This window comes from Zootoca vivipara, chromosome 1 (genome assembly GCF_963506605.1).
Source record: "Zootoca vivipara chromosome 1, rZooViv1.1, whole genome shotgun sequence".
Lineage (NCBI taxonomy): Eukaryota > Metazoa > Chordata > Lepidosauria > Squamata > Lacertidae > Zootoca > Zootoca vivipara.
In genome coordinates this window covers 119,889,570-119,914,434 of record NC_083276.1, presented here as the reverse complement: position 1 = coordinate 119,914,434, position 24,865 = coordinate 119,889,570, and the positions used below count along the sequence as shown (strand labels likewise).

General features: G+C 48.6%; 1 protein-coding gene across 1 annotated transcript; it reads left to right on the top strand.

Moving 5' to 3' along the window:
- Positions 1-787: 787 nt before the first annotated feature.
- On the top strand, positions 788-24,641 carry NEMP2 (nuclear envelope integral membrane protein 2). Its single transcript, XM_035136164.2, has 9 exons — positions 788-1,225; positions 11,418-11,533; positions 14,428-14,656; positions 14,785-14,857; positions 15,809-15,902; positions 18,182-18,296; positions 20,531-20,756; positions 22,079-22,255; positions 23,670-24,641. Exons 1-9 carry the CDS (start codon positions 1,096-1,098, stop codon positions 23,884-23,886), a joined length of 1,377 nt encoding a protein of 458 aa, XP_034992055.2. The 5' UTR covers positions 788-1,095; the 3' UTR covers positions 23,887-24,641.
- The last annotated feature ends 224 nt before the right edge of the window (positions 24,642-24,865 follow it).

The window sequence follows — 24,865 nt, the reverse complement described above, 5'->3', positions numbered from 1 at the left end:
GGGTAACTGTGCCCCTGAAGGACCAGGTGCACAGCCTGAGAGTCATTTTGAACTCACAGCTGTCCATGAAGGCACAGGTCAGTTATGTATCCATGGCAGCTGTCTACCAGCTACATCTGGTACGCAGGCTGAGACCCTACGTGCCTGCGGACTGTCTCGCCAGAGTGGTGCATGCTCTGGTTATCTCCTGCTTAGACTACTGCAATGCGCTCTACGTGGGGCTACCTTTGAAGGTGACCCAGAAACTGCAATTAATCCAGAATGCGGCAGCTAGACCGGTGACTGGGAGCGGCCGCCGAGACCATATAACACCAGCCCTGAAAGGCCTACATTGGCTCCCAGTACGTTTCCAAGCACAATTCAAAGTGTTGGTGCTGACCTTTAAAGCCCTAAACGGCCTCGGCCCAGTACACCTGAAGGAGTGTCTCCACCCCCATCGTTCAGCCCAGATACTTAGGTCCAACGCTGAGGGCCTTCTGGAGGTCCCCTCCCTGCAAGAAGTAAAGCTACAGGGAACCAGGCAGAGGGTTTTTAGAAGACATCTGAAGGCAGCCCTGTTTAGAGAAGTATTTTATGCTTGATGTTTAATCGTGTTTTTAATATTCTGCTGGGAGCCAGGGAATAAATAATAATTTATTATTACTGGGCAAAAAGTTCGCTGCATTGCAGGGGGGTTGGACTAGATGACCCTTGGGGATCCCTTCCAATTCTGCATATTCTATGATGAGGCGGGCCAAAGGTCACCCAATGAGCCATCAGAGGGGATTCCCCAGGTCCCGGAAAGGAATTTTCCGCCCCGTTTCCCTGCCTCCCTCTCCACTGCCTCGGGCCGCGTTTAATTTCATAGCCTTGAACTGCTTTTCCCAAACTCCCACTGCGGGGTGATATCTCCTCCTACCTCGCTCGAGGAAGCGCCTTGATCTCCTCCGCCTCCTCCAGCCCCGGCTAGCCGATCCCCCATCGCCAGGGCGCCACCAATGCGCAATTGCGCGCACAACACAGGCGCCGGCCAAGTCGGTACTCTCCATCCAGGCCTCGGCCGCCGCGGCTCTCGGCGCTTCCCGAGGCATCGCTTTGTTCAAACAGCAACGGGCAATGCAGCTGGGATCCGGCGCGACCCGGCAGCGGCTGCCGCCGCATTTGGCACGCCTGCTGCTGCTGGTGCTGTGCGCCCTAGCGGCGGCCCGGCCGGTCCGGTCCAGTGGCGCGCGGGCATTGCTAGCAGGTAAAGCGGCTTGGAGGGCAGCGATCCTGAACGGCGTTTCTCAGCTTCGGGTCCCCAGAGGTTGATGGACTACAACTCCCATCGTCCCTCACCCCTGGTCCTGCTAGCTAGGGGTGATGGGCGTTGTAGTCCAACAAAACCTCTTGGGGACCCAAGGTTGAGAAAGGTGGTCGGATTTACCCCTGAGTAAACATGCATCTGATACCAGGGCTAGGCTGCAGTCCTAGGACCATAGGAGCCAACTCCTAGGGGGCTGAGGTCCCGTTGCCCTCCCCCCAAGTTGATGGGCCTTGCCATTCAAATGGTCAAATGGTGTACTTGTGCTGCCTCATGTTCAAGAGGAGCAGGGCTTATCCCAACAATAATTGTATCCAAGTTGCCACTCCTGCCTATGACTTTGGGGACGGGAGAATCTGTAGTGCTGTCAGACATTGTTGGACTAATGGGGGTTGGACTAGATGACCCTAAGGGTACCTTCCAACACTATGATTATATGGTTCTGAATGCCCATAGGTTCCCCATACCTGCTACGGCCATTCAGTAGGGATTTATGTAAGTTGTGTAAACATGGGATAGGCTTGTGTGTTTACTTTTTCTCTCTGGTAGTGTGTTCAGTACTTTGTCTTGGCAGTTATTGCTGCCCATAAATATTCTAGATGTGTGCAAATCTCAAATCAACCCTTGGCCTGTGATCCAGAACACGGGAGACTAAATAGCTTCATGTATATATTGCAGTAATACGATATATGTACATGTTTGTGCGAGGCACCATGTGATCTCGCAATCCACAATACTGACCCGAAGCTCTGTTAACCGCAAGCCTTGTATCCCCTCAAAGTCTCTCCCAAAGTTTTGTGCTGGTTTGTAACTTTGAGATTCGGTTCTGCATCATCAGGTGCTTCAAAACAATTCTCAGGGCACAATGATCTTGATCTAAGATATTATGTGTCAACTTGCATTTCTTAGTAATGTGTGGTGTAGTGGTTAAGAGCGGTAGACTCGTAATCTGGGGAACCGGGTTTGTGTCTCCGCTCCTCCACATTCAGCTGCTGGGTGACCTTGGGCTAGTCACACTTGTCTCAAGTCTCAGCCTCGCTCACCTCACAGAGTGTTTGTTGTGGGGGAGGAAGGGAAAGGAGATTGTTAGCCGCTTTAAGACTCCCTAAGGGGAGTGAAAGGCGGGATATCAAGTCCAAACTCCTCCTCCTCCTCCTCCTCTTCTCCTTCAGAAAGTATTGATCTGATGTGTAGAGATCTTTCCTATTTTAATTATAGAATCATAGAGTTGGAAGAGACCGCAAGGACCATCCAGTCCAACCCCCTGCCAAGCAGGAAACACCATCAAAGCATTCCTGACAGATGGCTGTCAAGCCTCCGCTTAAAGACCTCCAAAGAAGGAGACTCCACCACACTCCTTGGCAGCAAATTCCACTGCCGAACAGCTCTTACTGTCAGGAAGTTCTTCCTAATGTTTAGGTGGAATCTTCTTTCTTGTAGCTTGAATCCATTGCTCCGTGTCCGCTTCTCTGGAGCAGCAGAAAACAACCTTTCTCCCTCTTCTATATGACATCCTTTTATATATTTGAACATGGCTATCATATCACCCCTTAACCTTCTCTTCTCCAAGCTAAACATGCCCAGCTCCCTAAGCCGTTCCTCATAAGGCATCGTTTCCAGGCCTTTGACCATTTTAGTTGCCCTCCTCTGGACACATTCCAGCTTGTCAGTATCCTTCTTGAACTGTGGTGCCCAGAACTGGACAGTACTCCAGATGAGGTCTGACAAGAGGAGAATACAATGGTACTATTACTTCCCTTGATCTAGTTGCTATACTCCTATTGATGCAGCCCAGAATTGCATTGGCTTTTTTAGCTGCTGCATCACACTGTTCAAGTTTGTAGTCTACCACAAATTCAATTAATTCAAGAGGGTTCTGGAAGCTTCTCTGTGTGAAAGAAACAAGCCAAAGGTTCGTGATGTTTGTGGTTATTCCTTCAGAGAAGCTGAGTACAGCTGGTTTAAACTGGTTCTCTTCTTACGTTTCCTGTCAAGGTCATGCTGACTATAAAAGTAAGGCCAGAAGGAGCCTGGGTTTCACTTCCTATCGCGTTTCCTTCTGGTGTGGTGTTCTGTACATAGTATGCTTAGTGTTAAGGTTTAGATTTATTGCAAGTTATTGTAAATTTAAGTTAAGTCTGATGCAACTGGATTTCTTATGGATGGTGCCAATCCTGAATTTATTGGATTTGTGACCATTATGCTCATTTGCCTTCAATAGCAGTAAAGCTCTGCTGAAGGAAATATTAATTGCCTCTGGTCTATTTCTTGGGAATCCTGCAACGTGTTTAAGGTTTTTACTCTGCTAACTATACATTGGAATCTACTCTGGATCAATATTGGGTAGAATCCCATGACAATATGAACTTGTGCCCGAAAAGGGTTGGCCGATGTTACGGAAGACTTAGAGCAGTGGTTCCCAAACGGTTTGGTACAGTGACCCACAAATCCAAATTTACCTAATATCCATCCATTTATTGTCACTTGAAGTTAGACCTTAGGTCTTTGGCAGCTGCTGAGTTTGTGCATTTTAGCCACGAGCTTGCCTGTTTTTAAGCAGCATGTGGGGCACTGAAGCAAAACAATTATTTAATGGCCCTATTAATGTGAAATTTGTCGAAATATTTACAGCCCTTCCAAAGTCATTTACACTTTTGTTTGTGCGGTGGGTGCTGCGTTTAGGGGTACTTCTCAGCCAAGGAGAGCAATTTTAAAAGTAACAATCCCTTCTCTAACGAAATCAGTAAGATAAGATCCAAATATTTTAATCTGTTCAACTGCTGTTTCCAGTCATGTTGCAGTAGAATCATAGAATCATAGAGTTGGAAGAGACCACAAGGGCCATCCAGTCCAACCCCCTGCCAAGCAGGAAACACCACCAAAGCATTCTTGACATATGGCTGTCAAGCCTCTGCTTAAAGACCTCCAAAGAAGGAGACTCCACCACACTTCTTGGCAGCAAATTCCACTGTCGAACAGCTCTTACTGTCAGGAAGTTCTTCCTAATGTTTAGGTGGAATCTTTTTTCTTGTAGTTTGAATCCATTGCTCCGTGTCCGCTTCCCTGGAGCAGCAGAAAACAACCTTTCACCCTCCTCTATATGACATCCTTTTATATATTTGAACATGGCTATCATATCACCCCTTAACCTTCTCTTCTCCAGGCTAAACATACCCAGCTCCCTAAGCCATTCCTCATAAGGCATTGTTTCCAAGCCTTTGACCATTTTAGTTGCCCTCCTCTGGACACGTTCCAGCTTGTCAGTATTGTCACAGTGGCCGGAGTGGACTACTTCAGAGTAACGACGCTACACAGCTCTGCATTTTATTCTTTTATTGGTGCTGCGTATTTACAGTGCTCAAGTCATTGCTATTTACACGGAGCGATGTTGTCAGTCGGTTTCAGAACCTCCTAATGGCTTTTGGCGCGTCTTTCTCCAACACAAAAGCTTTGGCAGACCCATCCTCTTGCCCCTCCTCTTCCTGCGTAATTCTGGAGTTGGAGGGATGGGTCTTCCCCCCTTGCTTGCCCCTTCCTGTCCCACCTGGGACCCTGGCTCCTCTACCTTGCCTGAGCCTCGGACACGACTTCCTGCTTCCCCACTGGAATCGGAACTCTCCCTGCTTTCCCCTTTGCTCGGGGACGGGCTTGAACTCAGGAGGGGAGGGACTTCGCGATATCCCCTGTCCCTCACATCCACCCCCCTCCCAAGCTCTCCTTCACCCCTCCCCAGGCCCCCCCCATGTGTCGGTGACGACTGGAAGCCTAAGAACTCAGTGCTCTCCGAGCCCGTTGGTGTGAATACCTCCCCCCAGTCCTGCGAGCCCCCCCCTTCCGCCTGGGCGGACGGGAATCCCAAAAAGTCCGTGGCGTCAGAGCTGGTGGGGGTAAAAACGTTCTGCCAATCTGCTCCTTCCTCTGACTGGGTGGATCTCGGTGACACCCATACCTCATCCTCTGGTTCCTCAAACTCCGCTTCCCAGCGCCATGGTGAGCTGCTCTCCCGTGCCTCCTCCTCCTCCCCCTCCCTTTCCATGTGCCAGGGCTTGGGTCTGTGGGGAAAGAGGGCGTGAAATTCTTCCACCAAGAATTCCTCCTGTATCTGAGTGGCTGGGACCCATTCATTCTGGGACGGTGGAGCATCCTCCCATGCCATGAGGTACTCCAGTCCCCCCACCCCCCACCTTGAATCCAGGATGGCCGTGGCCTCATTGAGTTGCTCCCTGCCTTCCCTCTCCCCCCCTCCCTCGGGGGTTTGTTCGCTGTCTCGGAGCCTGCTGCTTTCCCTGTACGGCGACAGCAGCGATCTATGAAACACTGGATGCACCCTCATGTCCTCTGGCAGTGCCAGCCTGTATGCCACCGGGTTTACCTGTTGCGTGACCGTGAAGGGGCCCAGTCTTTTGGGTGCCAGCTTTTTGCACCTCCCTCTGGTGGGAAGGCCCTCCGAGGACAACCACACCTTGTCCCCCACCCTGATGACCTCCCCTTGTCGCCTGTGGCGATCTGCCCCCTTTTTGTACGCTTCCTTGGCCCTCTCCAAGTGTTCTCTGAGCTGCTGGTGCACCGTCTCCAGTTCCTCTGCCCAATCCTCAGCCTGTGGGCCCTCCTCCTCCTCCTCCTCCCTCTCCCTCTCTGGGAAAGATCTGAGGTCGCGCCCGTAATTGGCCTTAAAGGGCGACACCCCTGTGGAGACGTGCACTGCATTGTTGTAGGCAAATTCTGCTAGTGGCAAGCGATCCACCCAGTCCGTTTGCCGCTGGCTGACGTAGCATCTCAGGTACTGCTGCAGAATGGCGTTGACCCTCTCCGCTTGTCCGTTGGTCTGCGGGTGTCTAGCCGTCGACAAGCTGACCTCCACCTGCAGGAGGTTCATGAGCCGCCGCCAGAACCTGGAAACAAATTGGCGGCCACGATCCGAAATAACCCTTAAAGGTAATCCATGCAGTCTGAAAATGTGATCAACAAACAGTTTGGCTGTCTCTTCTGCCGAGACTGCCCTGGCACACGGTATAAAGTGACACATTTTGGACATGAGGTCCACCACCACCAACACTGCAGTCTTACCCCTGGACGAAGGCAGATCTGTGATGAAGTCCATGGACACCACTTCCCACGGCCTGTGTGGTGTGGCTAAGGGCTCCAGCAACCCTGGTGGCGCTGCTCTGACCACCTTCGCCCGCTGGCAGGTGGTACAGCCCCTTACATAGTCTCGAACATCTTCCCGCACCCCTGGCCACCAGAAGTGTCTCATGACTAGGTGAGCGGTTTTGTCCCTTCCAAAATGCCCCGCTGTAGGGTTGTCGTGCATCTGCTTGAGGACCGTACGTCGAAGCTGGGTGGTGGGTAGGTACAGCGCACCCTTGTAGAAAAGCAGCCCTCTGCGTTCTGCAAAGTCTTTTGCCTGCTCCCTCCCCCCTCTCCGTTCTCTGAAGATGCGGTTGGCAAATTCATCCGCTGCCGTCAGTGCTGTGAGTTCTGCCTCGCTCACCACAGCTGCTCCGCAGGACCATGCCGACGGGGGGAAAATGTGCCTTGGGGCTGGTGGCGCCTCCTCCTCCATGTACTCTGGCTTGCGGGAGAGGGCATCCGCCCTGACATTCTGCTCCCCCGGGATGTAGTGGATGGAGAAGTTGAAGTTCGAGAAGAACTCTGCCCACCGTATCTGCCGCTGGTTGAGCACCCTGGCAGTTCTCCAGAACTCCAGGTTCTTGTGGTCTGTGCACACCTGGATGGGGTGCTTCGCGCCCACCAGGAAGTGTCGCCAGTGCTGGAACGCAGCGTAGATCGCAAGAAGTTCCCTATCAAACACTGTGTAGTTGCGTTCAGGCTGTGTCAGCTTCCTGGAGAAGAAGGCACAGGGTCTCCACTCCCTGTTGGCGTCCAGTTGCAACAAAATTGCGCCCACAGCTTTTTCAGAAGCATCTGTCTCAATGCGTAGGGGCGCGTCCTGCACCACATGGAACAGGTTTTGGTCTGAGGCGAACACTCTCTTGAGGCTTTCGAACGCTGCTTGCGCCTCTGGTGTCCACTTGAACTTCTGCTTGCCTCTCAGGCAGTCCGTGATGGGAGCCGTAACGCGAGAGAAGTTCTTGATGAACTTCCTGTAGAAGTTAGCGAAGCCTAGTAGGCGTTGGGCATCTTTGCGCGTCCTGGGGCTGTGCCAGTCCAGGATGGCCTGCACCTTGTCCTTGTCCATCGCCAGCCCCTTGTCTGACAGCTTGTAGCCCAGGAAGTCCACCTCTTTGGTGTGAAACTTGCACTTCTCCAGCTTCACATACAGGTGGTGCTCCTTCAGGCGTTGCAACACCTCTCTGACATCTTTCACATGCTGCACTGGGTCATTCGAGTAGATAAGGATGTCATCTAGGAAGACCAAGCATTTCCTGAAGAGGAGGGACCCCAGGACGTGGTGCATGAAGGCCTGGAAGCATGCTGAGCCCCCTTGCAAACCGAAGGGCATCACCAGATATTCAAAAGAGCCCAGAGGCGTGAACATCGTGGTTTTCCATTCATCTCCTTCCCGGATCCTGATCAAGTTGTACGCCCCCCTTAGGTCCAGCTTGGTGAAAATCTTGCCCCTGCGTGCCGCTGTCAGGAGATCATCCACTCTGGGCATGGGGAAAGCCACGGGCTCTGTCACCGAATTCAGCCGTCTAAAGTCCACCACAAGACGGCGCTGTTGCGTGTCTTTCTTGTCCACCCAGAAGACCGGGCTGCCCCCTGCTGCCTTGCTTTCCCTTATGAACCCCCGCTTGAGGTTCTTGTCGATGAAAGCGCGCAGATCCTCCAGCTCCTGGTCTGACATGGCGTACAGCTTGGCTGGGGGTATCGTCGCCCCTGGCACCAGGTTGATCTGGCAGTCAAAAGGCTTGTGCGGGGGTAGGTGGTCGGACTCCGCTTCGCTGAAGACCTCCTGCAGGTCCCAGTACTGCTTGGGTATTGCCTCACCCCCTTTGATATGCATGGTGGCCACCGTGGCTATCGGAGGCCCCTCCCCTGGTTGGTGCTGCATGCAATGTTCCAGACAAAAGTCTGACCCAAACGTGATGCACCTCTGGTGCCAACTGATGGAGGGGTCGTGGCGCGCCAGCCAGCTCATGCCCAAGACGATGGGGGGGTCTGAGATGGTGGTGACGTTGAACGCCAGTGTCTCTGAGTGCCTTCCCACCGTCATTCTCATGGGGGGGGTTTGATGTGTGATGGCCCCTCCCAGCAGCTCCCTGCCGTCAATGGTTGCTACGTGCAGAGGAAAATCCAACTGCAAAAGCTGGATTTGGTGCTCTTCTGCAAAGCTTCTCGAGAAGAAGTTGGCGGACGCCCCACTGTCAATTAAGGCGAGGACCGTCAGGGGATAGCCATTTGGGAGCGTTAGCGTCACTTCTAGAACCACTCCTGCTCTGGGAGGGGTGGGCTGGCTCTGCACCTCTCTGTGCGGGTGGGCGGGCTGGGGCTGTTGTCTGCTGACTGTGCCTGGCTGCTGCCCCTTGTCTCCTGCAGCCAGGCTTTCCCGTTTCCCTGCTGTGGTGCTGCGTCAGTGGGGGAGGGCACCACCGTTCCCGCCTTTCCTTGCCACTCCCTGCGATGTGGGCAGTCTCTGACGAGATGCTGGGGTGAGTTGCAGAGAAAGCAATTCCCGCCCCTTCCCTCCTTGCGTCTTGGCGCCGCTGGGGTTTGAAAAGCCCGCGCGCGCGCGCTATCAATCTGCATGGGCTCCTGGTCCTGGCTGGCTCCAGGCGTGGCCTGAAAGGGTTGTTGAGGGAGTGGCTTCTCCTGCGACCGTGGGAACCAAGCCCGCTTTGCGCGCGTCGCTTGCTTGTCGTTCCACCGGGATTCCTGCCTCACCCCCACCGCCAGAGCTGCTTTGCTCAGCTGATCCATAGTACTGGGCTTTGGACCTCTCGAGAGTTCATCCTTCACCTCCTCGCTCAAACCCAAGTAAAACGCAGCTTGCATGGGAGGCGAATCCAAAACCCACCCCAGTCTGTGCACCAGCATGGTGAATTTCGCCCAATATGCGCGAACTGTCATATTTCCTTGGCGTAAATTATGCAGTTCCTCCTTAGTCTGGTCCAAATGACTATCGGACGAATACATCGTCCTCAAACCTTCTAGAAATTGTTGGACATTTTTCATGCAAGGATTCTTGGTTGCGATTAATGGTCTTAGCCACTCCCTGGCTGCTCCGGTGAGATGTTCCACAATAAACGCTACTCTGTGCTCATCATCGGGGAACTCATTCTGGTGCAGCTCAAGAGCATACACGATCTCAGTCTCAAAGCCCTGAAACTCCTTCGGGTCTCCATTGAACTTGCTTACAAGGGTCCCTGCTCTCCTTCCTGGCAGCACTTGGACTTGGGGAGCCCCTCCCGCCTTGTTTTTCTCTGCATCCAGCTTGTTTTGGAGGTCTACCGCCACCGCCCTTAAATGCTGCTCTTTTTCCTGGAGCTCTCTCACCTGTTCCGCAAGTTGTAGCCGGTCGTCCTGGACCTTCTTAGTCTCCTCTTTAGCTGCCTTCAATTCTCCCTGCGCCTGCAGCGACAGCTGTTGCAGTTCTAGCTGGGCTTGCTCAGCGATCTGCCGCCACTTCTCCGCCTCGGACACGCTCATCCCGGCAACTCCGAAGTAGCCCAAAAATGATTAGGAGGTTGCTGTCACAGTGGCCGGAGTGGACTACTTCAGAGTAACGACGCTACACAGCTCTGCATTTTATTCTTTTATTGGTGCTGCGTATTTACAGTGCTCAAGTCATTGCTATTTACACGGAGCGATGTTGTCAGTCGGTTTCAGAACCTCCTAATGGCTTTTGGCGCGTCTTTCTCCAACACAAAAGCTTTGGCAGACCCATCCTCTTGCCCCTCCTCTTCCTGCGTAATTCTGGAGTTGGAGGGATGGGTCTTCCCCCCTTGCTTGCCCCTTCCTGTCCCACCTGGGACCCTGGCTCCTCTACCTTGCCTGAGCCTCGGACACGACTTCCTGCTTCCCCACTGGAATCGGAACTCTCCCTGCTTTCCCCTTTGCTCGGGGACGGGCTTGAACTCAGGAGGGGAGGGACTTCGCGATATCCCCTGTCCCTCACAAGTATCCTTCTTGAACTGGACACAGTACTCCAGGTGAGGTCTGACCAGAGCAGAATACAGTGGTACTATTACTTCCCTTGATCTAGTTGCTATACTTCTATTGATGCAGCCCAGAATTGCATTGGCTTTTTTAGCTGCTGCATCACACTGTTGACTCATGTCAAGTTTGTGGTCTACCAGGACTCCTAGATCCTTTTCACATGTACTGCTCTCAAGCCAGGTGTCACCCATCCTGTATTCGTGCCTTTCATTTTTTTTTGCCCAAGTGTAGTACTTTACATTTCTCCTTGTTAAAATTCATCTTGTTTGCTTTGGCCCAGTTGTCTAATCTATTAAGGTCATTTTGAAGTGTGATCCTGTCCTCTGGGGTATTAGCCACCCCTCCTAATTTGGTGTCATCTGCAAACTTGCTCAGGATGCCCTCAAGTCCATCATCCAAGTCATTGATAAAGATGTTGAATAAGACTGGGCCCAAGACAGTACTTTCCCCTAAGCCCAGATATGACGAAGCTGAATGTTATTCCACAGTAGCAAGAGCAATGCATCTTCTCATCTTCAGAAACACACACAGATCTTATGGCCCCAGGGATCTTAAGATTGTAGCCTGAATAGTGTAGCATGATTTCAAGTTACAACATGAAAAGCCAGCTCCCGGTTTACTCCCAGCCTTATAGTGGGGCTGCAGGCCAGGCAGTTGCACCAATGCAGTTTTTCGTGGGCTGCATGCCTGCAGCCTAACACAGTCAAGCGCATTCATCTATTTTTTGCTGAGACGGAGAAGTGGGGAAAAACTGGAATCATATTATTCTGGCCACCTGTTGAAGATTGGACAGGAAGAGTCACAACAGCTTCTCTGTTGGAACAGTCTCAGCGGTAAAAATTTGGGGGCTTAGCAGTGGATTTTGCAGTGCCGGCATATCACACTTATTAAAAAATACGCTGCCTATCAGGGTTTGTAACTGGGGAAATCGGTGTATACTGCATATTGCAGCAGAAAAATGAGCGACTTGCATGCATCTCCAAACTTTGTGACGCCCTCTTCTTTCTCCGTCTAGAGAATAACTGTAGGCACTTGGAGATGACGGACGACAGCCGTAGTTCAGAACTGGCTTGCTACTGCTATATTCCGCATGGAAAGATACAGTTGAAAAATATTTGGTCAACTATTCAGGTACAGCCCCAGTCCTTGACTCATTTATCCCAAGGGAATGTAGTGACTGTTTTTCTCCCTAAAGAATACAGTTCTCACAATGGAGACTAATGTATTGGAAGACAACTGCCACATGTTGGCATTCGGAAATGCCAGAATGGGTGTTGTGTAGGAGAATATGGGAGGTGAGCCGTGCTTTCCTTTCTGTTGTGGGTAGGGAACTTTAGTGATGAATATCAACACCTTTCTTTTGAGTGGGCCTCTTTGCAAGACAAGCGCAGGAACAAATGGGAAAATCAGCGACAGCATAGGGTATCATAAATATTTCTCAGCTGCGAGTGTCTCTCTCTAACAGCAAAACAATATATTGAGAGGAAAGGCGGCAGCAAGAATCTTGGTACTGTATTCTATCCCAACCAAAGTGGAATGGCAGACATAATTATTAGAATTTACAGAATTAGCAAAGATCACGGGAAGAATTAGAGGTAATACAGAGCAAACATTTATTAGAGCAGGCATCCCCAAACTGCGGCCCTCCAGATGTTTTGGCCTACAACTCCCATGATCCCTAGCTAACAGGACCAGTGGTCAGGGATGATGGGAATTGTAGTCCAAAACATCTGGAGGGCCGAAGTTTGGGGATGCCTGTATTAGAGAGTGGGATATTTCCAGAAAATGTCTTAAAGATGTGAATTTGTAAATATGTGAATTCTCTGGCAGGCTTAGGAGGACCCCTGTAGAAACATAGAAAATCTTATAGAATTAATGATACGGGATAAGACTGGAGTGATAACGGAAAGTGTGTTACATAAAAGTAACCCAGAACCCTCGATGGTGAGACTGGAAGTCATAATAGAAGCTGTGTTGTAAGAAATCTACTTACTTTTTGGAATTTGTATTACCTTTTGGGTTTTCATTAGTTGACTTTTATCTTTTTTAAAAAACTAATAAAACAATAAAAAAAAAGAGAGGAAAGGCAGATGTACAGCTAAATCTGCTTTTGGGAGTCTGTGTTGCAGGTCAGCGAGCAGATTCCAGTGGAAATTTTGGACAATGGGATTTAAGGCATTGTGTTTGATGGGACTTAACTTCCCAGTATTCTGGTACGCGTCTTAAGGCGGAAATCCCAAATACTTTCCTGGGAGGTCTCACTGCACTCAATAGGACTTACCTGAGACTAGATATGTACAGGACCGCACGGCATGTAGACATCTCCACTGCAAGCCTAGGTTGATTTTGTGCTCAGAATCCTTGGAATTTTAGTTTAGGTAAGGGAAATCTGCCTCGTGCCGCAGACCTAAAGTTCCCAAGCTCCTCTGGAGAGACAGAATAACCGATAAATCAGTTTGTTGCATAGATCCGTCCCTCTGGGCTCAGTCAGAGTGCCTTCAACACAGAGACTTTCTGAAAAGAGTGGGAACATGGAATAAGTAGCTCCCACTTCTGGGTAATACAGCGATGTGGCTCTCCAGATATTGTTGGACTCCAACTCCCATGAGCCTCTGGCAGGATGGCCAGCGATCAGGCATGATGGGAACCATAGACTAGCAACAAGCGAAGAGTCACAGTCTAACTATCCTTGCTGCGAAAGGCGATAGCTCTCCACCCCCAAGGTATTTTGATCCAAGGTTCTCTTCTTCAGCTCTGCTATTTGCGTTAAGAGATAACGGCTGAAACAGAAGGCTGATAAGAGTGTGGCTTAGCATATTTTAGCTCGGAAATCAAACCAGCTTATCCTGGTCCCTCGCAGAAGCCCTATTGGGGCATGCTGCTCGCACATAGATCCTACACGTGAGCAAGGAGAAAGAAGCACCTGAAGTTGCTCCCCCTTTATTGCTATTCTCCTCCTGCTCCACAACTTGGAAGCTGAAGTAGAGCCTCCACGACTTGTGGAGCAGAGACTCCATGCTTCAGATTTTTCCCTCCAGTCCTTGGAGGTTGCTGGGAAAAGTGGCAGGCTGTTGTGCTCAGGGGTTGTGGGGCTTTCCAGAGGCATCTTCTTTGGCGATCACTCGTAGCCGAGCAAGATTGTCTTCCATGAACACGGTTTTAACAGTGAGACCGTAAGTGACTGTGGAGGCCAGTTCTGGATCCACACGTCCTTCCACAGTGGGGACATAGTTTGATCACAGTGAGGGTCTGCCAAGCGTGCCTTCCTCTTAGCTCATTTCTCCCTTTCATCCTGAGTTCAAGCGTCTTCAAAGCCCATGGCACCTTTGGTAAAGGCTGTTCTCCAATTGGAGCGCTCGCAGGCCAGTGTTTCCCAGTTGTTTGTGTTTATACGACATTTTTTAAAGATTTGCCTTGAGAGAGTCTTTAAACCTCTTTTGTTGACCACCAGCATTACGCTTTTCATTTTTACGTTCAGCCATGTGGTTGGCCACTGTGAGAACAGGCCGCTGTTCTCGATAGGCCACTGGCGAGATCTAGCAGGGCTCTGTTTCTCTTTTATGTTCTGCTTCTCTCTTATTTTGCACCCTCCAGCTCATGGAGGGCAATGGAGATAGCAGCATGTCTACCTACCTACCTACCTACCTACCTACCTACCTACCTACCTACTTACGGTATCTATCTATCTACAATTCCCATCATCCCTTGTCATTTGCTGCCCTGGCAGGGAATGATGGGAGTTGGAGTACCAACATCACCTGAAAGGTCACCGTCCCTGCTATAGGCAAAATTACATTGGAAAAGTTATCTCAGAGTTTCCCAAACTTGGGTCTCCATCTGTTTTTTGGACTACAACTCCCATAATCCCTGACCACTGGTCCTGCCAGCTAGGGGTGTCGGGAGTTGTAGTCCAAAAAACAGATGGAGACCCAAGTTTGGGAAACCCTGAGTTATGTGATTGTTGCTCATCCCTGCTCTGTTATTTCCTCCTGTCCTGAGGAATAATTCAGGTATCTTCTTTACAGGTGAAGATTAGCAGCACCGAAACATTCGAGGTGATGTCCATCCCAGAGGAACAAAATTGCCAAAGCTCTGAAAATCTGCTTGCCTTTTTCAAGTGCCTGTTTAACAATATTTGGCAACCGGGTGTGTCTAACGAAACCACAATATCAGTGAGCCTGTATGGAGAGGAAACCTGTTTCTGGGTGCAGCCTATGAAAAAAACACCCTACACTGTACACACAAAACTAAACAGTGAGTCACTTTATTTAATCTGTTCATGAAGTGCGCTTGTGTTATCGGAAGGATGCACAATAAGGGGGCAACTTGCTTTAAAATGAAGCAGCTTGGACTTCCCCCTTTTTTTTTTTGTTCTGTTCTAGTGTTGGATCGGACACTCTTTCTGCTGTTTCTCACCGGCGTCCTTCTCTTTCATTTTGCGCACAATCTGAGCAGGTGAGAGCCAGCTCTATTTCACTGGGTGTATCCCTTATGACTTTAACTTGCTGTTCACGAAAAAAGTGGTGCTCTGTTGGCTGGAAGAAAAGCACGGGTTGCGGTGGGGAATAGGCTTTAGAGACATAAACCCTTGTTAGTGGGCATAGGGGAAGGTTGAGGTCTTCTCCCCAATGCACCACTTTTGCTCTGAAAATCCAACCACTCGTCTCTCACTGTATATATATGATCAGGGGAGACCTGTGCCTTAAATATGTTGGCTTCTATTGCACAGAGTTTGATCCAGAGTTGCAGGAAATCTGTTTGCACAGACCTTCCCCCTTCCATCGCACAAAATCTGATCCAAGAAACATATCGTAGCCGTGGTGGTTTTTGAAACCTTTTTGCAAACAGTGCGCCTGCTGGGGAGAGACAGCTAGACAGCTCATCCATTAAGAAAGCGAGAGATGAGAGACAAAAAAAGGCAGCTAGCCTCGGTCTTTGGCTTTCCAGCCTTCCCATGTTGAGCAGGGAAAGTCTGAAGGGGGAGAGTTCTACCTGTTTGCTTGAACACAGGTAGAAGGCTCTGTACGATTGGGATCCTTGCACGGGATGGTTGGAAATGGAGAGGGTGGGAGTGGTGAATTGGAGTCAGAGGCAGCCAGTCACCCCATGCCTCTAACTCATGTTAATATTTCCTGAGCAGAGCTTAGGAGGAAAAAAAGGGGGGGTTGTGAGCTGAGACTATGCAGGGCCCAGAGAGAGAGAGAGAGGGAGGGAGGGAGGGAGAGACAGAGAGAGATTGAGGGTGCTCCCTATATTCAGGGAAGGTCAGATAATGTGCTATGTATAGGTATCCTCGCCCATAGGCCTCTAAAGTTTTAGTAAAATTGTGTTTTTGCATTTCTGTGTGTCTGAAGCCACCTGCCCATCCAGAAAAGTTCTAACAGCACCCCTCTGCTCTCAAAACAGGAGTATCACATTCTATTATTCTGCTGGAGTCACATTCGGTGTCCTTTCCACTCTAGTCTTTCTCCTTTTGATGCTTAAAAGATTTATTCCCAAGGTAAGTGTACCACTGATAACATGAAACAGGCTAGAAAAGTGTATCGATGCTAAACTCTTCTTTTCAATGTCAATTTGCTTTTCAATGTCAGTTTGCTTTTCAAAGTCAATTTGCTTTTCGTCTATTCCCGGGCTCCTGAAAGAAATGATGTTATTGACGTATGATTCCTTTAAACAGCAACACGTCACAGCCAAATTTCTGACCTTATTTGTGCAATTAATTATTCTGTCCTTCCAAGAAGCTCCACTGAAACAATGGTTCTTTATTTCGTTCCAACCTCTTCTTGGAGGAACCTGTAGCCCTGCAGACTTTGGCGGACTTCAACTCTCACCAGCCCTGCCAAGGTAGCAAGTCATAGAACTGTAGAGTTGGAAGGGATTGAACCGGCAACCTTGGCGTTATCAGCGCCATGCTCTAACCAACCGAGCTAAACGATCAGGAATGATGGAAGTTGTAGTCCCTCAACGACTGGAGGCCTTGGCTTAGTGGGTGAGTCTAAGGCAGGAGCAAGTGGTAAATGAAGCCTTTGTATAATTCTTGACATAGTTTTCTTTTTCATCATGGGACAAACGATTATGCAAACAATAGCCTGGTCACTCTAGCCCAGGGGTCAGCAACCTTTTTCAGCCATGGGCCGGTCCACCGTCCCTCTGACTATATTTTGGGCTGGACTATATTTTGAAGAGAAAAAAATGAACAAATTCCTATGTCCCACAAATAAACCAGAGATGCATTTTAAATAAAAGCACACATTCTACTCATGTAAAAACATGCTGATTCCCAGCCCATCCCCGGGCCGGATTTAGAAGGCGATTGGGCCGCATCCGGCCCCCGGGCCTTAGGTTGTCTGCCCCTGCTCTAGCCTGGAATCCCAGTGTGTGCTTTGCCCTGAATCCCAAATCCCTGGCTTCACCTATTCCATCCTTCAACTTCCTGTGTGGAGCAGGAAGTTCTCCTACAATCCCCCTTCAGAGCTTCCCACACAGGGTGGAAGGATGTTCAGAGTAGGCTTTGTGCGTGCAGCTTTACCTCCCCCTTCACGCAACTCCCAGCAGCCCACAACCGGCATGGCCAGTGGGGCAGAGAAGATGGGAAGTTGTAATCCAGTAGCATCATCCTGGCACTGGGGAATAATATTAGCAAACTGCCAACATATTTCACGTGTGACTTAAAGGGAAACGGCAGCAGGAAGTTGCACGAGAGACGTTAGAGGAGCTTTGAAAAATTATAGGGGTGTTGCCGTACCTTGGAAGTCGAACAGAATCCATTCCGGAAGTCCGTTTGACTTCCAAAACGTCCGGAAACCAAAGTGGGCTTCTGATTGGCTGCAGGAAGCTCCTGCAGCCAATCAGAAGCTGTGGAAGCCCAAGTGGACGTTTGGCTTCCAAAAGAATGTTGAAAAACTGGAACAGTCACTTCCGGCTTTGCGGCTTTGCAGCATATTTACCTGCTTCAGGCAAAGCTGCGACTCTTGCATCCGGTTTCCTCCACATTCCAGGCCGATGTGACCCCTGCGCCCCAATTGTGTTAATGTGTCGACAAGGGTGCTAACATGATCATGACAGCTCTGTCGCACATTCGCACAGCCTTTAGGAAATGTGATAAGACGTCCTTGTTCACTTGACTTCTGATTTACGAGACGGTTGTTTGAAACATACTGTCGGACGAATGGCCTGCGTTTTGTGTCAGGTTTTGGAGGGGGAGGGGGGGAGATTGTCGTATCTAGGAAATGGCGGGCCCTGTGCGCATGAACCTATATGTACACTAGTGGCCAAAACTGTGGAAACCTTTTGGAGAAAGTGTATTTCTGAGGTTTGATGGCTCATAACACCGCATTTTTTGAAGTAATACCATAAAATTACATATCAATGGAAAGATAATTTAAGGAAGAATGTAAGGCAACAAGGTTTGTTTAATTATCTGTATTCTATCAAAAGTTATAGCCAAATAACCAGAAAAAGGACTGTTTAGAGAGAGCCATCTTGTTTTGGCAATGATGGCTTATAACACCACTTTTTTGAGGGGGTAATACCATAAAATTATATATCAATGGAAAGATAATTTAATGAAGAATTATATATCTTTCCATTGATATATAGTTTTATGGTATTACTCCCCAAAAAAGTGGTGTTATGGGCCATCAAACCTCGGAAATACACTTTCTCCAAAAGCTTTCCACAATTTTGGCCACTAGTGTATGCACAAACAAACAAATTGCCATTTTTGTTCATCCTTTTCCCTTTTTATCTTCTCTCTCCACCCGTCCCCATCATTATTAGGTAAGCACTTTCTGGATTTTAATGAGCGGCTGCTGGTTCTCTTCCCTCTACTTTCTTTACACGTGGAAAGAGGATCTGAAATGGCTGTGGCATCACTGCCCACACTATGTGCTAGGTAAGAGAATGGACAGAAATAGAAAACTGAAAGTGAATGAAAAATTTAAAACCCCTCTAAGGTTTTAAAGTTGCAGCCACTGGCTTTGTTCACCCGTCATAGTTAATGGTTCCTTGTGAACCCAGCAATCTTGCTTATTTTGCTCCTTGCCGCAATATCTGAGAACCGTAAGAGAAGTTCTCCTGGCTTGGATGCAAGCCAGGTTTGTTCACTAGGGCAAGATGGTTTGAGCATATTCCACCGATCCTGGTCCGACTGCACTGGCTACCAAATAGTTTCTTGGCCCAATTCAAAGTGCTGGTTTTGACCTATAAAGCCTTAAACAGCTCAGGACCACAATACCTCAAGGACCATCTCTTTCCATATGAACCTACCTGGATCCTGAGATCATCTTCTGAGGCCGTTCTTCGTGTGCCTCCTCGAGAGGTCCGGAGTGTGGCAACACAAGAACGGAGCCTTCTCTGCAGTGGCTCCCTGTCTGTGGAATGCTCTCTCCAGGGAGGTTCGCCTGGCACCTTCATTATACACCTTTACGTAGGTGCAAGGCAAAAATGTTCCTTTTTAACCAGGCCTTTCGTTGATCTGTTTGACATCCTATACCCTTTTAAAATGTGGCTCTTTTCCCGAGGGGGGTGGGTGGGTACTATTGGGTTGTTGCTTTTATTCTGATTATATATGTTGTGATCTTTTTTGTGAACCGCCCTGAGGCCTCCAGGTATGTTATTAATAATAATAGTAACAACAAGTTCAGCTCCAGGTTTTCACAATGGCCAAACAGAGATCTATGGGAAGCTTGTAAGCAGGACATGAGCACAACTATACTCTCCTCTAGTTTAGCACTACATCTAAACTGAGGGTCATGGTTTTGTTTCACAAACCACGACCTGTAACCAAGGTTTGCACTTGCCTTACTGATAGTGGTTTGTTTGGATGTAACACTAAGCCAGCGATCATGGTTTGTTTCTCCCTGGCAATAGCAGGAAAGAGCAAAGGGGATGAGACCAATAGGGTCACAGTAAACCAGGGGTCCCCAGACTTACCCGGCTTTGGGCCAGTGCCCGAGGGCGGGGGAGGGCGTGCCCGTGCACATGCGCACACACACTTACTGGCGCGGTGGTGCGCTTCAAGGTCGGAAAAATCGCCGAAAATCGTTTGTGCGCATGCGTATGGGCCTCCCCCGACCCGGAAGTGCACCAGAAATGACCTCTTCTGGGTTGGGAGAGGCCCATACGCATGCGCACAAACAATTTTCAGCGCTTTTTTCCGATCTGGAATTGCGCCACCGCGCTGCGCGCCGTAAGAGCAGGCGGCGGCAGCGGGGGTCGTCGCGGGCCAGATTGGGAGGCCAATTGGGCCGCATCTGGCCCACGGGCCGTAGTCTGGGGACCCCTGCAGTAAACTATTGTCCAAAGGGACGCGGGTGGCACTGTGGGTTAAACCACTGAGCCTAGGGCTTGCCAATCAGAAGGTTGGCAGTTTGAATCCCCGCGACGGGGTGAGCTCCTGTTATTCGGTCCCAGCTCCTGCCAACCTAGCAGTTTGAAAGCACGTCAAAGTGCAAGTAGATAAATAGGTACCCCTCCGGCGGGAAGGTAAATGGTGTTTCCGTGCACTGCTCTGGTTCGCCAGAAGCGGCTTTGTCATGCTGGCCACATGACCCAGAAGCTGTCTGCGGACAAACACTGGGTCCATCGGCCTGTAAAGTGAGATGACCACAACTGCACTTAACGGTCAGGGGTACCGTTACCTACTATTGCCCACGGTTTACCGTGATGAGCAGGGTGCCCGATAAACAATGGCCATTGTTGTGGGACATTGCGATTAGGCTGAAATCCTGTGCACACTTACATTGGGGGTAAGCTCCGCTGAAGGCAATAGGGACTTGCTTCAAGTAAATAGGGAAAGAATCACGCTTTGTAATTGAGCTCACTTCAGTTTCTTTTTTAAGTTTTGTCCAAATGAGATGCTAAAATCTTCCCTTAGGTTTTTTTTAAAAAATGAATTGTTGTTTATTCATATAAAGGGGTTACACCGGAAACCGAATGTGTGAACTTGCCTGCAGGGGTCTCTTTATTCCACAAGATGGAAAGCAGACTTTGCAAAAGTCATTTCGCCTGGTCTCCTAGAACTGATTCTTAATAGGGCAAGGGGCAATTGGCTAGCTTGAAATAGGCTAAGGAAGTAGAGTTTCTTCCTTGTTGATCTTTGTATGGATTTGTCGTTTGCTTTTCCAGGGTATTGCCTGATAGTCGGATCCATCAGTTTTGGTTTCTGTTACAAGCATGGGCCGCTCAAGAGTGAACAAAGTATGAACCTTCTGATGTGGACGCTACAATTTATAGGCTTGGTTTTTATTTATGTTGGCATTTCCATACCAGTGGTTGCCTATGCAGTCATCGTCACCATGCTGTGTTCAAAAATCCTGCATTATCCTCTTAGAGGATTCGGCTACATTGGCAGGTTAGTATCCTTTGGGGCTGCTAAACCATTGGATGAACAACCCCCTTTAATGGACATGTTTCCTCCCACTGTGTATGGAATACAAGATCCGCCCACATGTGTTGGCTTGGATCATGCCACTTAATATTATTTTTATTGGTTCTGGAGAAAGCATGGGTTGGAAGGTGCCTGGGTGGGAGTTTGTCATGGTCATACTTTAATATGGGCCTCCCTCTGTTACATTCGATGTATTCCTTGGCAGAACAGTACGCTTCTCTTGTCGATAATACACAAGATTGCACAGACGGCGCATTCTAAAATAAATCACAAGCGCACCTTTTCCAGCACATCTTCCCTTTGGTTGTTAAGTGCAGCTGCTTTCACAACTCGCAAGAAGGGACTGTTTGTTTTCCATTCTGCCTTTTAAAGAAGGTGCCCAGCAAAGGATGTCGTGAGTGGTTTAAAGGCAGGTGCTATTTTAGGAGCACACATATAAAAATAGGAATATTGGGCAGGAGTCAGTGAATAAGTTCCATGCACAGAAGGACCTTGCAAGGACCTTGGCTCCCACAATGGGGCTTTCCCTCAACTTCTCTGGCCCCTGTGCCTTCCCCAAATTGGCTCCAGAGAGGAGAAGAGGACTTACTCCATTCAGATGGAATGGCCAACATAGCACCATGTTGAATTCCTCCCCAAAAGTAAAGCAGTATTTTAATTTTTATCAATTTTTTATTATATTAATTAGATTAAAATATAATTTAAAAGTTAATCAGTGCTTTAATTTGCAAATGCAGGACTAAGGAGAAGGGAAAACTTGGATTTTTTTCACCTTGTAGCATTTTTATTTTTTATTTTAAAACATTCCTTCCTTGTTCCCTAGTGTTATATACAGTAGTGCCTCGACTTGCGAATTTAATCCGTTCCGAAGGCACCTTCGTAAGTCGAAAAATTCGTAAGTCGAAAAGCGCCATTGGAACAGCGATTTCCCATAGGAATGCATTGAAAATTCGTAAGTCGAAGCAACCCTATCTAAAAATTCGTAAGTCGAAAAATCCCTATCTAAAACTGCCACGTTTTTTTCCGGATGTCGAGACATTCGTAAGCGCACGGCCATTACCCCCATTCGTAAGTCGAAAAATTCGGTTGTCGAGTCGTTCGTAAGTCGAGGTACCACTGTATATGGTCTGCAGCCTGATGGGGACAACACTGTCTTGTTTAGGATCAATTACAGTGCGGCTACCAGCAAGTTCTAATTCTCCATTGTCACACGCTTTTTTTGCATTTCAAATCCACAGAGCAGCTTTCGATCTGCCAGCTATAGCCTTTTGTTTTCTCCTTTTCAGAAAAGCCAGCCGGCTCTTCAAATCAGGAAACTTGGAGGTTCGTTACCTGACTGAAGAAGAGTATCGGGAGCAAGGTGAACAGGAGACCCTCAAGGCCTTGGAGGACCTACGAACCTTCTGCCGTCGCCCTGATTTCCCCTCGTGGGTAGCAGTGGTGAAGCTGCAGTCGCCACAAAGGTAGGAACTTTCTTCTTCTTTAGGCCAATCAAAATTTCACAGAATAGCATGCCAGCTTTTGAGTTCCGCAGAACTCTTCATCAGAGTTGCGCAGAACTCTTCATCAAAGCAGCAGGGGAGGTGTAAGTGTGGATCTTAGCTGATGGCAGTGCCACAAGCCTGCAGCTGGTGAGAGTCTTGAGGCAGAATTTATTCACAAAGTAGCTTTCTGAAGGAAAGGGGTGGCTTTCCCCCCAAAGCGAGTCTGTATGAGAAGGAAGTTAAGGAAGCATTCGTTTGCTTTAGGCCAGGGGTGCGGGGAAGCTGTGGCCCTCCGGATGTTGTTGGACTACAATTCCCATCATCCCTATTGGCCATAGGGCTGGGGCTGATGGGAGGTGGAGTCTAACAGCACCTGGGGGCAAGGACACTGGTTCCCCGTCCCTGGTGTAGGCTGAATCTAGGTCCCGCTTACTAAGCTGAGTTGTTGAGTTTTAATCAAGTTATAAACTGCCCTTCTGCAACAGGATTATTATTATTATTTGGGGGGTGGTGGATAAAGTTATATTGACTCTTTTCACATTGCAATAAAAGACAAACTAATTACACACACACACAAAAAGCAAAAGAATGAAAGAACAGAGAAAAGGTACGGGAGTAGAGACAGGTAAGTAGGCAGGTAAGTACAGAATCTTCTCTCACAGATATATCTTCTGTCCAATACAGAAAAGGGTGTGTCCTGCCAGCTCATAACAGTCCATTTCACCTCTCAGCCTCTCACCCCTGTTTAGGGAAATTTTTAATGCTCGATTTTTTTATCGTGTTTTTAATATTCTGTTGGGAGCTGCCCAGAGTGGCTGGGGAAACCTAGCCAGATGGGCAGGGTATAATTTATTACTACTACTACTAGTACTGAGAGATTTCCCCTTCCCTGCCGTTCACACAGGGGCCGTTACATCACCTTCACCCGCGTGCAATTCTTACCCAAATTCAGTAAGATAAAATAATTAACAAAACGGAAAGAGATGGAAAGAAGGTTGAGAGCAGGCATCCCCAAACTTCGGCCCTCCAGATGTTTTGGACTACAATTCCCACCATCCCTGACCACTGGTCCTCTTAGCTAGGGATCATGGGAGTTGTAGGCCAAAACATCTGGAGGGCGGCGGTTTGGGGATGCCTGGTTGAGAGCAACTTCCTACTATCCATCTGTTAGTTGTCCCAGCAAGTATTCCTCATCGTAGTCCAGGTGTAACTGGCAACCAGTGCTGAACTCATGCTTGCTTTGCGCATTTCCCCCCCACTTGAAATGTGCTCTAAAACGTGTATTGAAAGATGTGGGGAATATTGCCGGTGCTAAGAACGCAGTGGGTGTGGTGGACAAGAGTTTCCGAGCGGCACTTTTGTATACAGCGCTTTATAATCTCTCCTGCACTAGATTTGCAAAATTTGTCCTGGGGCTTCCGCATGTGTCGCCTGAAGAAGCGGCCGCCCACGATGAGCAGTACGGCTTGGGAGGGGCCGCCTTAGAAGAGCAACTTTTTAATCCAGAGGCCGAGGCAGAGCCCGACCGCCAAACAGAGCCCTGCGAGGTGGATGAAAACCCCAAGGAAGAGGAGCAAAGGCAAAACTTTTTCAGTAAAGACGTTCTCTGAGTCACACTCTCTGGAGGTAGTGAGGGCACTGCAGTTTTGCAAGCGGGTGAGAATTCGCAGAACAGACTTTGGAAGGTTCTGCTTTCTGAACTGCACGGCAGGGGGCAGCCAAGATTTTTCCAAAGGAGTCTCTTCTGCTGCTTCAGGTCTCTTTTTGCAACCTTTTAAGGTTGCAGAGATTTATCGGAGAACGCATGTGCTCCCCAAAGGTACTGGGTTTAACCAGAAGTTCAACAAGACTTTTGTTTTTTATTCCGAATCAGAGGCTTGCAGGGAAATCTCCTCCCTGCTGACACCCCCCCCCCACTTTTATATGGTTTTATATGGTTTGTTTGCCTGCTTGTCAAAAGACTCAACTTCTGAGGTGTTGAGCTGAGAAAACCAGCAAGAGGTTAAAGTCATTTTAAACTAATTTTCGAAAGGCGAGGGTGAACCAAAGTTGTCAGTCTTTGGTTTTAACATGATGCTGATGTTTAAGAGGGAGCCAATTACACCCATGCTTTGGGTTAATACGCTTCAGGTTGAGTACTCCGCGGACCCGTCTGGAACGGATTAATCCACTTTCCATTACTTTCAATGGGAAAGTTCGCTTCAGTTTATGAACGCTTCAGTTTATGAACAGACTCCCGGAACCAATTGTGTTCATAAACCGAGGTACCACTGTATGTGGATATGTAATTGATTTTATTTTTATTTTTTTGTAATTTTATATTGTAAAAACAAAACAAAAATAAAAATGATTTAAAGAAAAAATATACACTGTGGCGTACAAGCGCACAGCTTGGTCTCTGCTTCATCACAAGTGGTGTTGAATGTTTTATTTTAAATAAAACAAGCCTGTTTGTATATCACATGCATGATGTGTTTTAAATTCTCTTAATGTACTTTTAATCTTTTGCTGGAAGCAGCCCAGAGTGGCTGGGGAAACCCAGCCAGATAGGCAGGATAATAATAATAATAATAATAATAATAATAATAA

Excerpts from the sequence above, each read along its gene's own strand:
- NEMP2 (XM_035136164.2), top strand. The coding sequence starts at position 1,096 with ATGCAGCTGGGATCCGGCGCGACCCGGCAGCGGCTGCCGCCGCATTTG. Across the intron at positions 14,657-14,784 it reads TGTACACACAAAACTAAACA|TGTTGGATCGGACACTCTTT; the intron begins GTGAGTCACTTT and ends GTTCTGTTCTAG. Across the intron at positions 14,858-15,808 it reads TTTGCGCACAATCTGAGCAG|GAGTATCACATTCTATTATT; the intron begins GTGAGAGCCAGC and ends CTCTCAAAACAG.